Source organism: Spea bombifrons, chromosome 1 (genome assembly GCF_027358695.1).
Source record: "Spea bombifrons isolate aSpeBom1 chromosome 1, aSpeBom1.2.pri, whole genome shotgun sequence".
Taxonomy (NCBI): Eukaryota; Metazoa; Chordata; class Amphibia; order Anura; family Pelobatidae; genus Spea; species Spea bombifrons.
The window spans coordinates 92,263,886-92,279,366 of NC_071087.1; the positions used below are offsets into that span (position 1 = coordinate 92,263,886).

The following is a 15,481-nucleotide window of genomic DNA, read 5'->3' on the forward strand; positions in this document are numbered from 1 at the left end:
TTATTTTGTATGTACTTTCTGTCTAACTTATTTATTTCTCAGGGTCCTCATGTTTATACATGTAACCTTGTTTAAAGGGGCCCTTATAAATATGCATATGGTTTTTGCACATACACAGGTATTATATTAAATATTAGTTATGTTACTTGCTGAACTTTTGAACCTTTCCCAGGATGCACTGGCCATTTTTTGTGCTTTGCCTTCTTGTATTTTCCAAGCTGCTGTTCAAATCCTTTGAGGAAGCTTGCATGCCCAAGCTGGTCAGATAATGTATTCCTGTAATAATTATGTGTGAAGTTAATAGGTTTAGTTACTTGATTTTCCTGCATGTAGCTCAATTCTCTTTATGGTATATAATCTCAAGACAAATAAAGATGTTGTGGTCCTTGGGGCCATAAATCCTTCATATGGCTCACAGTAATGAATATGTGAATAGCCAAGGAGAAAAGAAATGTATTTCAAATGATCTTGCATAATTGTATATGTACCAAGAACACTGTAAAACATAATGAGCATTGTTGCAAAAATTAAAAAGTATATACATATCTCTCTGTTGGGTGTAGGTTAGTCAAGTTAAGGGTTAACTCAACTGTCCAGACCCAACTTCAGCTGGCAGGCAAACACTAACAAAACGACTTGCAAATACAGTAATCTGAGTTGTTTGCAAGGACATGCAGCTTTAAATTTTGCGAGCAACAGATGAGGACATGCGAGGGAATGTCTGTAACTCACAAAACAATAGAAACAACTGCAGGGAGGTGAAAAATTCCCTCTTCCCCTACATCATGCATGGTGGGGTAAGGGGGGGGGGCTAACTGAATTAACTATGCCGTTTATACCCCCATCCCTTGCTAATGCAGTCTTGGGGATAAACCACTTTTTGCACCTTACATTTCCTTTTTTTGCCCACTGTCACAACTTCCTTTTTGATGTCAGGATTTTGTCAAGGATATTTTAGTAACCACAGTCTGCTAGGGTAAATGACACATTCCTTGCTCTTGTTTGAGCAATACCTAGACACAGCAACAGCTATCTTCAGTCAAGTTGCATTCCCACTTACCAATAGTCCAGATTCCAACAGCAAAACACACCTTTTAAAGAAAACCACTCCTTAGTCCATCAGTTCTCCTAGCTTGCATAACAATGGCATAAGGTCAATGAGAAACCAGCCATTACATTTTAAATGTCAGCCCTGGGCAAATGTGCAATACCGGGGCATTTACTAGTCTGATGGCCAGTCCCAGCCTCTCTCAGGCATGTTGTCTATAAACATTGGACGTAAGGTGGACTAGCATGCATGAGAGTATAACTAGAACTTATAGTGTCCTATAATTGATGCACAATGCTCAGCTGTTTGCCTGTTTGCTATTTAAAGTAGTTTTTTTCTAATATGTTGGTCTTAAATAATTGAATAATGAAATAATTCCTAGAACATCCCAAGACTACTTGTTGCGCTTGTGAGTTTTTCTATCCTCATCTGCACTAGTCACTTAATCGAAGAGTGTATTATGGTTCCAACTTTTCTTAATCATTGTGATTTCACACCAAAGCCATAATTTAGAGAGATTTCTGAGGTGTATATATTCACTAAGAATGGGGGATAAAGAGGTTTAAAGTTTTACTCCATCCTAATTCTGTTACTGTTTGCTTTGTTCGCCAATCACTCTGATCCTCCTAGCAGGGGAACGAGACCTGGAGAACAAAACTTGGCTGAGACTATAGATAAAAAGGTGTTGGATTTTGCTTTCAAGGCAAAAGACGGTACAGTCTATAAAAGAATGAAAACAGGAATAAAAGTACAGTATCTTTAACCTGCAAATTTATTGTACCTTTGTATAGTTCGTGCTGTGTAACAAAAGAAAGGAAATCACTGTGATGTTCCAAAGACTTTGTAATTTTATGACACTAGACTTTGAAAAGAGGTCAGTGCTGCGAGACTGTCCAAAATTTTGACGAGAAAATAGATCAATTTATTCACAGACTAGGTAAAGCAGAGACCAAAAAAAATTGTGGAAATGACAAACATTTCATTGCGGGTCAGCCAGGAGAGTCGACGCTTTTGTTTTTTTGGAAACTATTATTTTTTCCCCCTTTGTTCCAGAACTGCTTTTCAGACTTAACAGAGACGAAGGTGTCAGAAATAGTACCCCAAAGAAAAATACGGATGAGACTTTGCAGCGGACATTGAAGAAGGTATGCCCATGTGTAGCACAGTCGTGTGGACAACTTTCATTTTCTGTATTATACCTTTAGCTTAAGGTAACAAATGTCTTAGGAACCAATGTTTGATTTGCTACTTTACCAATTAAAATATAAGAATACATTTGGGGACTGTTTCCTGGTACTGTCATTATAGTTGCTGGAGTTGTTATATATGATAAATTCTAGAAATGGCTCAAAATATATGTTCTATTCATCACGTGATATATGTAGGTATAGTGAAGAACTCGCTGACATTTAGGAACTGTTACATTAACCTTCAGATGCCGGCCTTAAGTTTTGTAGTTGTGAAATAAGCGAGGAGGAATACGTTTAGATGAATGGTTATAGGATTTGATAAGATGAAGGCTTTCCGAACCGTTTTCCTGTCTACCACTTACAGAACCCAAACGGTATGTAATGAGTTGCGAACTGAGCAACCTAAAAGAAGGAGAGAAGTCAGTAGCATGTTGGGGTCTATCCTATTTCTGCAGAGGCTGCAAACGTAACAGTAAATCCTTTGTTAGAGATATCTTAACGTTACGTTCTACCTAGGCTAAATGTTAATTGCGCTTTTAGCATGGAGTCCTTAGTCAAAGTTTATAGCTTTTTATTAGGCCAACAATAAAAGTAAAGTTACATGAGCTTTCGGGACCTCAGAGGTCCCTTCATCAGATTTGTGCTTAAGTAACAGCTGCTGTCATGCAGTTTTTGTACTCGCTAGCATGCTAAACTAATGCACCGTAGCAGATTGCCTACTTTGTTCTTTCCTCTAAAATTGTGATCACACAAAAAAGCACAGAAAACTTTTTCAGTTTCTATAGCAACAGCCTCTGTTTTTTTGTCACATTACCTGAAAAAGTAATGAATGATGCAATGTGTTACATGATTAAAGAATTATTTCTGTAAGGGGTTCAGGCATTCCGTGGGACTCTGAATGTTTATAATGCTGCATACAGTTATAAATGTGTCAAGTTCTGGAGAATAGGTGAAGCAGCCCTTGTAAAGACATTTGGTGCGCTCAAAGCTTTAATATCCATTTTTTGACAGTTTAAATTACTTAGGGGCACTGCAGCCCTATTTTCATTATAGTCATATTGGAGGCCGATTGCAGGCACTACCCCTCTCCTTTAATATGCTTTTTGGGGAAAAAAAATTCTGTAGACAGAGCCCTGTTTTCTTATTTATATTTTAAGTTTTTATACAAGCTAAATTATGTTGCATTATTAGCTGTATGTTTGTACAACACCCTGTTTTAAATTAGATATCCTGTTTTAGCGCCTGTCTGCCTGCCTGCCGATAGACAAGTATGTGTAAGCAGCAGTATATTCTAGCCCAGGCTAACTAGGCCTAGGACAGCAGGTCCATGAGGTTGCACTAGCTCCTAGGTGTGGCACAGCTGAATGGGTCATTTAAAAGGGAAATCTCCCCTTAGTCTCCTTAGCTTGCTGCACCCGGTCCTTAAGAGGTCTGGGATATGATATGAAAATGATTTGGGAAGATATAGATATATATTCCGAATATTCTGAAATGTATCTATGTACATACATGTGAGTGTACTGGTATGTATAGTGTTTGTCATTTCGTTATAAAATACTAAAAGATGTCCTTGAACGCTCTACAGTGAACGCTTTCTTAAAAGAGACTAATTAGCTGCCCCAGCTCCCATCCAGTGCCCTATCCTTTGACGGCGGATTAAGTTGTAGAAGTGTGATAATTTAGAGCAAATGATTTGATTGCTTGTACTTCTAACAAATGCCATATGGCCAAGTAATGAATGCTGTCATCTCGTTATTACGGAATGACAAACATCATGTTAAAATAATAACGCACGGAACAGGAAGTGTTCACATTCATTTATCTTAAGGTGGAGTGAGTAATTGAAATAATTTGAGTGCTCAGATTTGTAATGTCACCCAGTTTGTTCTAGGTTATCCTCTCTGGCTCGCAGCTCTAATTTCATTTGCCAGGTATAAATTTTCATCTCTGCAGATGTAAAATGCCACATTGCTTGGAAAGGGTTTAAGCCCAGTAGGCATGTTCTATTTCATTTTAATCATTTTGACTGACTTGCTGTGTATAACATTATGCATAAGGAACAAGAAAACATTTACATTCACAATATTAATAGCTTAAGGGGACAGTTTTGAGTATTAATGATTTTCATCATGTTGATGGGTACACTGTCATTAAATTTCATGAGATTTTGTCTGTAACGGTATAATTCATGGGCATCAATGATTTCTTCCTATTTTCCATTTGTTGTTTTTTTTGTCAATAGCACACACTAGATATGATTTGTGTCATGCCAGTTATAAACTGTTCTGACCACAAAAATGAATAGTCCTGATTTTTATTTAATTTTTTTGAGATCTGTCCTTATGAAGGAGATTTACGTATACCAAAATTGTTTGTATTATTAGTATTATTTAAGTATTGTAATTTTTGTAGATGTACATGAGCCGTTTGCCGATTTCTTCTGTACTACTCCAAGAGGAATGTTCTTCATTAGGGTTTGCCATACACTGAACACACAAGTACAAAACCCATAGTTTGTAAATACACACATGTAAATAAAAAAACAATGTTACACAGTGGGTAAGTTGTGATGAACGTGGACATTTTCATTATATTTTAGTGAGTTTTTCTTGTGAGGATGTGCGAGGCTGGGATGGTAAAGGAGGGAGTATGCATGCATGTATGTAAGAGTGAGAGTGTATCTATAGGTGTGTGTATGAGCATGAATGTCCATATGCACCTGTGTGTTAACATATTAATGTGTGTTAGTGTGAGTATGTGTTAACGTGATGGTGTGTGTGTTAGTATGTATGTGTGTTAGTGTGAGGGAGTAAGTTTGTGTGAATGTGTGTGTAAATATTTCTGTTATTGTGTGGGGGCGGGGTTTAAGGGGTCAGTAAAACATTACTATGTGCTGTTAAGTGAGAATTCTTCAATGTCTCCATTATATTATGCATTACACAAAGCCAGCTTAGTCCTTCATTCTGGAGAATCTTGCCTGTTTATAAATTATAAATAGTGAAGTGAGAGAGTTAAAACCACAATTCTTTTGAAACTCCCCCTTTATTGACTAGACCCCAAAGTGTCTTCGTTTTTAGGGGTATAGAATACCGAACGCATTTTCTTCCATGTAGCTGGTATAGCTGATGAGCTGGTTTATCGTTACTGCTATTGATTATGATGAAGCAGTGTAACATGTCTAATATCAGTAAAATGATGACAGTAATAGAACTCAAATACAAGTCATTCTTCCTAACCCCATCCCTTGCTTTTTCCTTTATTATCCACACCAATTTTGACTTTTCACTTGCTTTTCCCATTTATATCGCCAATCCATCAATTTATCGTTTACGGTTTCAGTGGCAGGAAGTTGACATGTTTGCTTTTAGGTAACATAACGCTAATTAGTATATAGTTATAACCTTTATCTTTTTATAATGTTTTTTTGTTTACACGTCTTGCTTGTGTTGCAGGTATGCTATTTGGACAGGAAGCTGGCTGAACTAGAGATAGAATCAAGGAAATTGGAAGTAGCAAATGAAGAGTTAACCAAAGAGAAAAATTCCCTGAAAGCATCCTGCAGACACCTTCGAAAAGATGCAGAAGCAAGAGACAAGAAGACAGAGGAATTAATTGCTAAAAATCTAGAGTCAAATCAAGTTAGAGAGGCATTAGAGGTGAAGAACGACGAGCTAAACAGAGAAGTGGCATCTCTGAAGAGACAGTTGGCGGGAAGTAGAAAGCTGAGAAATGAAAAAAGGGATCTGTTGAAACAAGTGCAGAGCCTGAAGTGTGCGCTGGAGCAGGCCGAAGCAGCGAATTCTCTAACTTCTAGGCAACGGAACAGCAAGCAAGGCATTAACAAGGAAGCAGGAACCAAGGTTAAACATAGAGCAGCCAAGAAAATCTCCCTGAGACGTCACCAAGCTTTCCTTAATCAATCCATCAAGGCTATGAGCACCGTGTTTGAGAACTTCAGCAAAGACGGCTGGGAGGATGTGAGTGAAGACAGGTACGGCTCTCATTAACTCAACTCTGTGGAGGGGACATTGTGCATATGCAAAACACCGGCAAATGGAGATTGAATTTTAACTACTGTCGATTTAGTATTCACGGGGAAAAAAAATGCTGTCAGATCCTTTGAAATATCTTGGGAGGTCTTGTTCAGAGCTTATTGACTGAAATTTGCATGCAAAATTAGCCACAACTGTACGCGCAGTTGAATAGGTGCCAGCAAGCCCAAAAGAAGGCGATGCTTGATTTCTTCCAGTGATGCTATTTTCTTGCATTCATGAGGCTTGAAATTGACAGTTTGGCAGGTTGATTTAATTTGCTGGCCCTTTGCATATTCACCACTGACAGCTAAGGATTCCCAGGCAAGCCTACTAAGTCCGTTTAGTTATCTTGTGACATGCCGATCCGGGAGGAAAAGCCATATTTTCCCCTCTTAATTTAGTTAGATAAATTTTAAATGACCCATTTCGACTTGCTACCAGATGTCTACAAGCTGTTTAACATCCTTTAAATTAAGAACCATCCACACTAATTATTTCATGTATGTTTTATGCACAGTCATTGTAGCATCTTTAATTGAACATGGCTTAAAGTGCGTTTTCTTCCCTAGGAGGGGTAGCTTCTTTTTTTATCGCTCCAAAAGCCAACTCTCCCAAAGCTTCCACAATGCAGCGTGTAGCATTTCAGTAGTTATAAAGAAAGTAAAGGAAACAGAATGAAACCTTACTACATTGTTTTATTGTTAGCTTGTTTTTGTTTATTTTTTTTTACCATGGTTGATGTGCTGGTTTGAAAGTTGTTTATAACTTAGTCTCCTCTGCTTTTACGTGTTTAGTTTTTTGTTATTTTTTCTTATGTGCATCTGCTGCCTGCAAGTATACATGAATGTTGAGCTTATAGGCGTTAAGGTGATGCCATGACATTATGCATAAAACCATAGAATTTTACGGTATATAAGAACCATTTCCTCCCACTTTAAAGACTCATACTTATGCTGCCTGCTTCAACACCAGCAGGAAAGGCATACCAATTTGCATGCAGTAAAATGGACTACAATGTGAGAGGGTTTTTTGCATCAACCATGTGCTTTTGGAACAAGATTTGGCCTACCGCATGTTGGACAGTAGCTCTGCATGTATTTAAATCCAGATAACTAGAGGAGCACATTAAATGTTCATGGTTATGAGCATACCTGGGAACATGCAGGTGCATCCTGGGAGTAGAGTGCGCCACTCCTGTGATCCAGAGTTTCTCCATGGTGACCCGGAGAAGCTGTGCTTCACCCAGACTCTCTGGGCAAAACCTGGCGAGTTCCCAGGTATGATTATGAGAAGATATAGTGGTTCATTTGAGTTGAGCTGAGCACGTCTGAGATGAATGATCAACTTTGGAATCTTTCTGAAATGTTACAGTGCCCGTTTCTTTTAGAACCTCATGTGGTATGATTTTATAAGACAATGTTGTGAAAAAATATGGGGGTGCATATTATGATAAAATGGTCTCTGTTTTAATATTTAGTGACTCTGAACCAGAAACTTCAGAGAGTTTGGAACATGTGAATGTAACTTCTACTGAGACAGCACAGTCGTCTTCAGATGAATGTAATACAGTGGACGAAAGCACCGGTGATGACTTTACTGACAAGGGTTGGAGGAAAACTGTCCCTAGAGAGATTCACCATGTCAAAGTATGTATATGGGGTTCTTTCTGCACCAATGTAAATATTGAATGTTCCCACTGTTACTGAGTTCAGGAGATGCTTGCTAAGTTCTATTTTGCACCAACTACATGAAATGACCAAAAGTGTGTAGGCCAATCAAGCCCATTGCTAACAGGTGTATAAAAACAAGCACAAAGGCAGCCATCTCCATAGACATATACAGCTTCATATTAATACCCATGGTTTTGGAACAGGATGTTCAACAAGCTCATATAGATGTGATGGTGAGGTTTACACATACCTTTGATCATATCGTGGATATTTAACCTAATGACAGAGATAACTTTCTTGCATTGATAGCTATGTATACTTATTTTTCTCTGATGTAATGTCTATATTCCAATGCTATGTGTTACTATAAATTAAAGTCTACTTGAATCACATAACATGTTACGTTAAGTGTGGTTAAACCATACATTACAAAAACAGAGATGTAAAGATTTAAATCAATAATGCATATGTTATGGTAAAAGCAACCCAGACTTCACAGTAACGTCTTCCGACCAACTCTATAAAACCTCAAATTTACCCAAACAGCAAAAATTATACCATCTGCTGCCCTCCCGAATTTTCTTGGACCAAATTGCGACCCTGTACAATATCATTGTGAATGACTTTTAATGATTCTTCTCTAACCAGATGTATCTCAGCTCAACGCTGATAAAGCTGAATTGAATAGCCAGGTTTGTAAACGCCAGTGTTAGAATTGACAGCAGATAAGAACCACTTGGCCCATTTAGTCTTCCCATTACATACCTTTCTTACATTACATCAAAGACTCTCTAGTTTTAGATAATGACCTCTTGTTCTATAATTTCTCCACTGAAATATAACCCTTTTAAGTATTTCCCCTCTCTGTTCTCATCTCCAAGGTATACATATTGAGATCCCTTAGTCTATTGTCAAACCATACACCATTTTAATAGCCCTCCTCTAAACACTCTCCAGTAAGGCAATATCCTTCTGGAGATGGGTTCTTCAGAATTTTATCTGTGTGTGTGATAATGGCCCTCTATGTACTGAAGCTTGGCATGTTGTTTAACATATTACTCTGCGAGTGTTGTTTATTTACCCTTTACCATCCTTGCAGGCAAATCTCAAAGGTGCAAAGAAAATATGTACTAAAAAATGTCACCTGGTATCCACGTACCACCCGTCTTCAGTAAAAGGTAAGTGTTTTGCCTTATTTCCCTATTAGTTGGCATGGTAAAACATTGTACGATTTCCTGAATAAGGAAGGTAATGGCAGGCCAGGTACTCATCTTACCTGTTGCTATGTGTAAACCCTGAAACAGGAAAGCACAGAGCTTAAGAGACACACAAACCAGAGTATTGTAACTTTATAGAAACAATAGAGCGCTTAGTGTTATGATATGAAATAAGGTCTTTAGAACTACGTAAGTTATACCTTCTAGCTAACTACCTGTTAAGGGACAGTCGGCGGTAAGGTTTGTCATTGGAGGGCATGGGTATCTTTCCCCATGTCTCAGCCAAAGCTTCATGTGTGTTTTTCTCTTAAACCCATCATACTTAAGGGTTCAGAGGACATCAAAATCCGGGCACTCTTGTCGCTTATGCAGTCTGTGCTTTACCGTAGGTTGGCCAGGCAGATGTTTACAGATCTCTCATAAAATGGTCAGCGAGGATATGTGTACCTTGTCCATTCTTTATTCGCGTGGTATAGACCCATAAAAACGAAAATATCTGGAGAATTATTGAAATGTTACTATTGAAGTACTTGGTACTGAGTATTGAAAAGGGTGCTTGATAGTCAGTTATCATTGTGATGCACATTAGAACATGTAGCATAGTGTACTGATTACAGCCCCCCCCCACCAAGATTAACTCCTTAAACAAGGCGTGTGACCTAAAGCACAGTACAGTATGTGCACCAAATCTGTCTTTAATATAGTAGATAATTAATGATTTATTTTTCAGTTAATATTTCACAAAGCTTACATTTACAAGTGACCGTGGATTTCTATTTAAATATTCAAATCACATTTTAGGAAAATAATGTCATTTTCAAGTGTTAACCCATTCCTTAGCTGTCAAGACTTAAAGTCTTAAGTCTTATTATTTGTAAGCACATACAAAATGCCTCTGTTAACAAGTAAACATTTTAGATTTTTTCAACAGATACCTCTCCTATTATTTAAGGGTTAAAAGAAAAGTTTTCTATGGTAGTAATAGCTCAAGAAATCATTTTCTTATAATATATTTCTATTTGCATATTTCTCATGCTTTGTTGACACCCTATTGCTATTGGATCTGTTCTCCATGAAAGCATACTTACAGCTATGGCGTGCATAGGTGAACTAGCAAAACTTTTATTTCATGTACAAGATGGTTGGGGTGTAGTGAATTTCTGAGTTTACTGCTGCAACCATGCATTTTCTGCCAACTAACATTTATGTGTACATATATCTCTTTGGAGATGGACATTGGAGTGATGGTTTTTGTACCTAAGGCAGATTTGACACCAGCATGTTTTTTTTTTGTTTTTTTTTTAGCTTACAACATACAAGGTATTACTTATGGCATGTATGCGCTTTTCCCGTATGCCTTTATTTATTGGTGTATGTGTATATATATATATATATATATATATATATATATAATGTGTGTGTTATAACAGTGTAACTGCAGACAAAAACGCGTTCTAACGTTGTCATGTGAATTTTGTGTTGTGTGATCATTCTCTATATTCAGTACGAAGAGACGGGAGAAGCCATGTTGTCCCTTTCAAACCCTCCCTGGCATCGTTGCGACAAAGAGTGGTGTCTCTGCAACATCAAGTGTCTGTATTGCAAAAGGGAAAGCAGGCCGCTACTGCTGCTGTCAAACAGTTTAAAGAAGAGAAGATAAAGCTAGCAGCTGAACTACATCTGGCGCACCAAAGACTTCAGATCAGCAAGCAGATGGCAAAGGTAAGGAATTTTCTTTGCTTAGCTCGTAACAAGATGATTATTACTGAAATAATCGTTCTGCTTGGATAGGACACTAAACCCATCAATAAAGCCTTTCCGGTGTAATTTGTAGTTTTGCTTGCATTTATTATGTCGCTTTCATTTTCTTTTAATATAGGATATCACGTTTATCAGAAGGTGTTTGCCATTATTTTACTATATTTGGGCACCTGTTCTCTCTGTGTATAAGTCAGTAGAAGAGTTCTCTTTCCATGACAAGTCTGCTACACTGGCCAGCTGTTCCGTCTATTGATGGCAAGCTGAAATCAGCACTTCCATTAACACTACTAACTATTATTCACTCTGGTGTGGCGTCTGCCATCAAATGCTTAATCAGCAAAGTGTACACCAGCAGGATATAACCGCTGGGACACTGAAAAAAAAAATCAAAACAGTTCACAAAGAACAGGTAATTTAGAATATTGTCTATTCTGACTCTGCATATTTATTTAATTCATACCTTTTGTTCTAAAAATAACACTAAACTGACAATTACCAGTCTGTATTGACCTGTTTAAGAAAAAAGTCAATTTATTTATAGTCCTGTAGAAATTCTTGATAAGAAAGTTGTGAATTTAACTTTTATCTAAAATACATTTTGAGAGACATTGGACATATATGTTTGATTGCAGGTTACCAATTAATATAATAGAAGTATAAACATACACATTTTAGCCAATGTAAAAACAAAAGACCAGGTGCCAAGCCTTCTTATCCAGCTCGCTGTTGAAAATTGAAGGAGCTTGATCAAGAGAGAAATCATTTGTTAACGGAGAATTGCACAGAGCAATACAGAAACTTTTAATAATGTGGAAAGAAATAATCAGTGCCTACGTTTCTGTCACATGACAAGTATTCCTAGCCAAAAATATGAGTGGTGCAAAGTTTTACACGATTGAAGGATTCATTCTTGAAGGAATTTGAGCATTTACCAGAACTTGGGATGATGTTCCTAATGATGTATCTGGTTACAAAAGTGTTTAGTAGGTGAAAGCGCATCTTTTTTTTAAAGTTTGAAAACTTTTAATTTCCTTTTGTAGTTTTGAGGTGTATCTCCTGAAGTATAACTCATGTTCTGAAGGTCAGCTGATACCTGATGGGCTTATGCAAAATGGAAACATACCTTTACTCTCTCTGCTCCTTAAAAGAACACAGTTTTTTTTTATCCTTTCTTGAGATCTCCAAATGCAGGTTGCATTGAAGAGCAAACCTTCACCCTCTCAAATCTGATTTTAGCATTGTGGCTTATTGTTGACAGATTCTGAAAACATGATATTCAGGAACTTCTGAGTAGGTTGTTCCAAAAACGTATCAATCTTGTTTTTAAAACTCTAATCTAGACTTGTATGAGTGTTCATGGTAGTTGTGTTGCTGCATGGCCCGGTTGCACTTCAGGTAACAAATGGCCTGACATTCTCCTGCAGAATTATCTGATGCAGAGTCCACATCGCTCAAAAGGTTTCGCTTTTGACTTATCGTTCCATAGATCATTGCTTCTGGACTCTTGCAGAACAGGTGCTTTAACTGTAGACCAGCATTTGTGTTTTACATTTTGTTTCTCTGCCATGAGTCAATTGCTTGCCCAGATCCCTTGGACCTGCTTAAATTAGGCATGATCACCATTAAAAACTCGAACCTAATAATCTTCTTCAATGCGTTGCGTTTACAAGGCGGTGGTAATAAGTTATCACATGTTTGATTACCTAGTAGATCAATTAGATCAAACTTTACCGTCATTTGTTCTCCCTCTATATATATAATAATTTGCACAGTGGTCTGATCAAAGGCACTGTGAAATTAGACAATACAGACAGTCATACAAGGGACAAATATCGGTTCACGCAAATGTACCTCACTAAGGTGGTTTTCTGAACTTTTTTTTACCTTTATAGTGAACCTATTCCCCTTTTCAATAACCTGGGCAAGAAGCAAGGCATTCTGTGAACCATGACACACTTTATTTGGAGCAGCATAATCTTCCGCCTCATCTTTGATTCATCCTTTCTTGTTGATCCCCAAAAGATTGCTCTGTTGGCAGCAACTGAAACTTTACAGACAAAGACAGATGTTTTTGCGGTCGGTACTTTTTAATCCACAAACAGTCCCGCAGGACACAATCACATGGAGATGAGAGATTTATAAATATTCGGCAAGTTTTGAGACACAGTTTGTAGTTCGTTCAACCTGATGGATGGCCAACATCTGGTGCCCATTGAAACCTTTTGTTTATTTTAAAATATATTTTTTGTAATCTTAAGAAATTGTATATGCTTTATCGTTTTAGTGAACATCTTAAGGAAATCGTGCCTCTCGCTCTCTTGGCACGGAGAAAGTATTTGTAGCAAAAGGGCCTGCAACTGTTCTTGTGATTTCCTATCCTATATCTTGTGATTTATTTTTTGTCTTTCGTTCAGTGCCATTGATTTGGAGAGTTTAAAGCTGAAGAGCAGTTTTTCCCCCCAAAGAAGCTGAGATCAGTGGCATAAGGGGCAGAACTAATATTACCTAATCGGTTCCCTGTCCTCAAGTTCTCTCCCTTCTTCTCATCCCAACTTTGCCAAGACTTCATGAACAACATAAAGCATCTCCTTAAAGGGACGACTTAGTTTCTCATGCAGCCTCACCAACAGTGTTTTGTTTTTAAATACTTTATAATTACACTCATGTTGATATCTATTGGATTATTTTGTGGTTAAGTGATTAGAAAAATAAGAATGAAGACTCAATAAAAGAAATGCCTTCATACCAGAACTATTTGGTTATTAGAAGGTTATGTTGAAAGATATTAACATATTTTTTCCTCTATATGGTGTTTTTTTATTCTTCCCTCATAGCATTAGATATGCCATAAAGTTCATCATACTCACAGTTTAAGGATGGTTTGGTGGAATAATGCTAAGACTCACTATGTGCTTCAATAGACATTTGGTGGCATCCCTGTTGTGGCATAATTGGTAATTTCCAAAAGTGGGGGGTTGCCTTCTTTTGGATCAACTTTAGAACTTTGGAACTTTAGAACTAGGTATGTGTAAAAGGTTGAAGTTGATGGACTGAAGTCTTTTTTCAACCTACTATACTATACTATACTCAAACAGGCTGGTACAGAGAGGAACATAAAGGAGTGTAATGTAGATGATCATCCCAAGTACATAGTAAGGTTGTTCATGTACTCTTAGATCTTGGTTAGTGATAATCTAAACATGGTATGTTTTAAGAAATAAAAAAAACCAAAACATTATTTTATTTATAAATACCTCAATCTGATTATTGTTTTTGCAACTTCGATAGGCATTCACCAAAACATATCATGTACATATCATGTAAAATAAAGTTACATTTTTTTCAATAGACATTTGGTGGCGTATACAGTACTTTCTTTATAAAAAAAAAATGAATTATAAATTAAACTTTACTGGAGGAATCACACAAATATTTTTTCACCACAATACTTTGTGGTCTAGTGCAGTTTGTTCATGAACCAAACTGTGGTTATACTGCGTTTTTCAGTTATAGTTCCTGCGTCTGCAGGATTTTACGTCCCTATTGTAGGTAAGTGATACTACATGCTATTCTCTACTCAGAAACCATATAATGTTCTTTGTAAATCCTTGCTTGGTCTTTTCACCACAGTCATGTATTGGAGTAATATTTTTGCCATTCTTAAGTTTAGCAGAATGCCGTATTAGAAGAAGTTTGTGTCCTTTCATAATGGTTATCATTGATGTCAGACAGGAAAGTATGCAGCACTAAAGTAATGCAAGAAAATTAACTTTCAACCTGTTTCTGTCCTTTAAGGAACCTTCTATCTATGTTAATTCCATAAAAGCACTTAAGACACACAAAATACACACAGCCAGGGCCTAACTGGCAACAACACTGCTACCCTGGCACTTTAAGGCCGGCAGCTGCCTGGTGATATTAGTACAGCCGACGGTTGTTGATATGCGTGGCTGCACTCTACATTTTTATGCTTACATACCGTATGGGCAAATCCAGCCGGTGACCGCACATTGCAGCACCCACTCTGCTCCTGGGGCAGCAGATCGATTGACTTTGTGGTCCTGACAGCCAGTGGCCCACTGGGCTTTTTCCCAGTGTACCGGATGGTCAATCCAGGCATGCACACAATTCCTGGCCTATCCACAGCCCTCAAGGACTGATTTTTGGCTAGTCTTGTTAATGGACTTCAGTGTTTTTCAATAGCTATACAGTAAGGGTTTATTTAGCATTCATGTTAACACATCCTTTGTTAGTTTTGCCTTTGAGACTTTAGGGACGGCGAAAGGTTAAGATATTTTTGGGAAAACTTTAAGAAATACCTACCGATCACCCTAATGAGGCATTTGGAAGGTGTAAGAATTCTGGGCAGGCTTCGTTGATCAGGTGTATCCTTTTGCCACCTTCACTTCTTAATCCCTTGCTTTGCTTTGTCTAACACTTTGTCTGAGGATGGTGTAGGTGTAATTGGCCTACTCAAGAATGTTGAACTGTCTGACTTCCTTGGTAGCCAGAAGATCTAACATGCAAACCACTGAATTTAAGTGGTATTTATTTTAATATC

General features: G+C 37.5%; 1 protein-coding gene across 1 annotated transcript in view; it reads left to right on the top strand.

Moving 5' to 3' along the window:
* The window catches only part of CNTLN (centlein), a 133,158-nt gene that overhangs the window by 80,826 nt on the left and 36,851 nt on the right, over nt 1-15,481 (top strand). Inside the window, exons 15-19 of the mRNA XM_053465893.1 lie at nt 2,102-2,193; nt 5,691-6,229; nt 7,750-7,918; nt 9,042-9,120; nt 10,664-10,881. Coding sequence (XP_053321868.1) covers nt 2,102-2,193; nt 5,691-6,229; nt 7,750-7,918; nt 9,042-9,120; nt 10,664-10,881 — 1,097 coding nt within the window. The remainder of the gene's footprint in view (nt 1-2,101; nt 2,194-5,690; nt 6,230-7,749; nt 7,919-9,041; nt 9,121-10,663; nt 10,882-15,481) is intronic.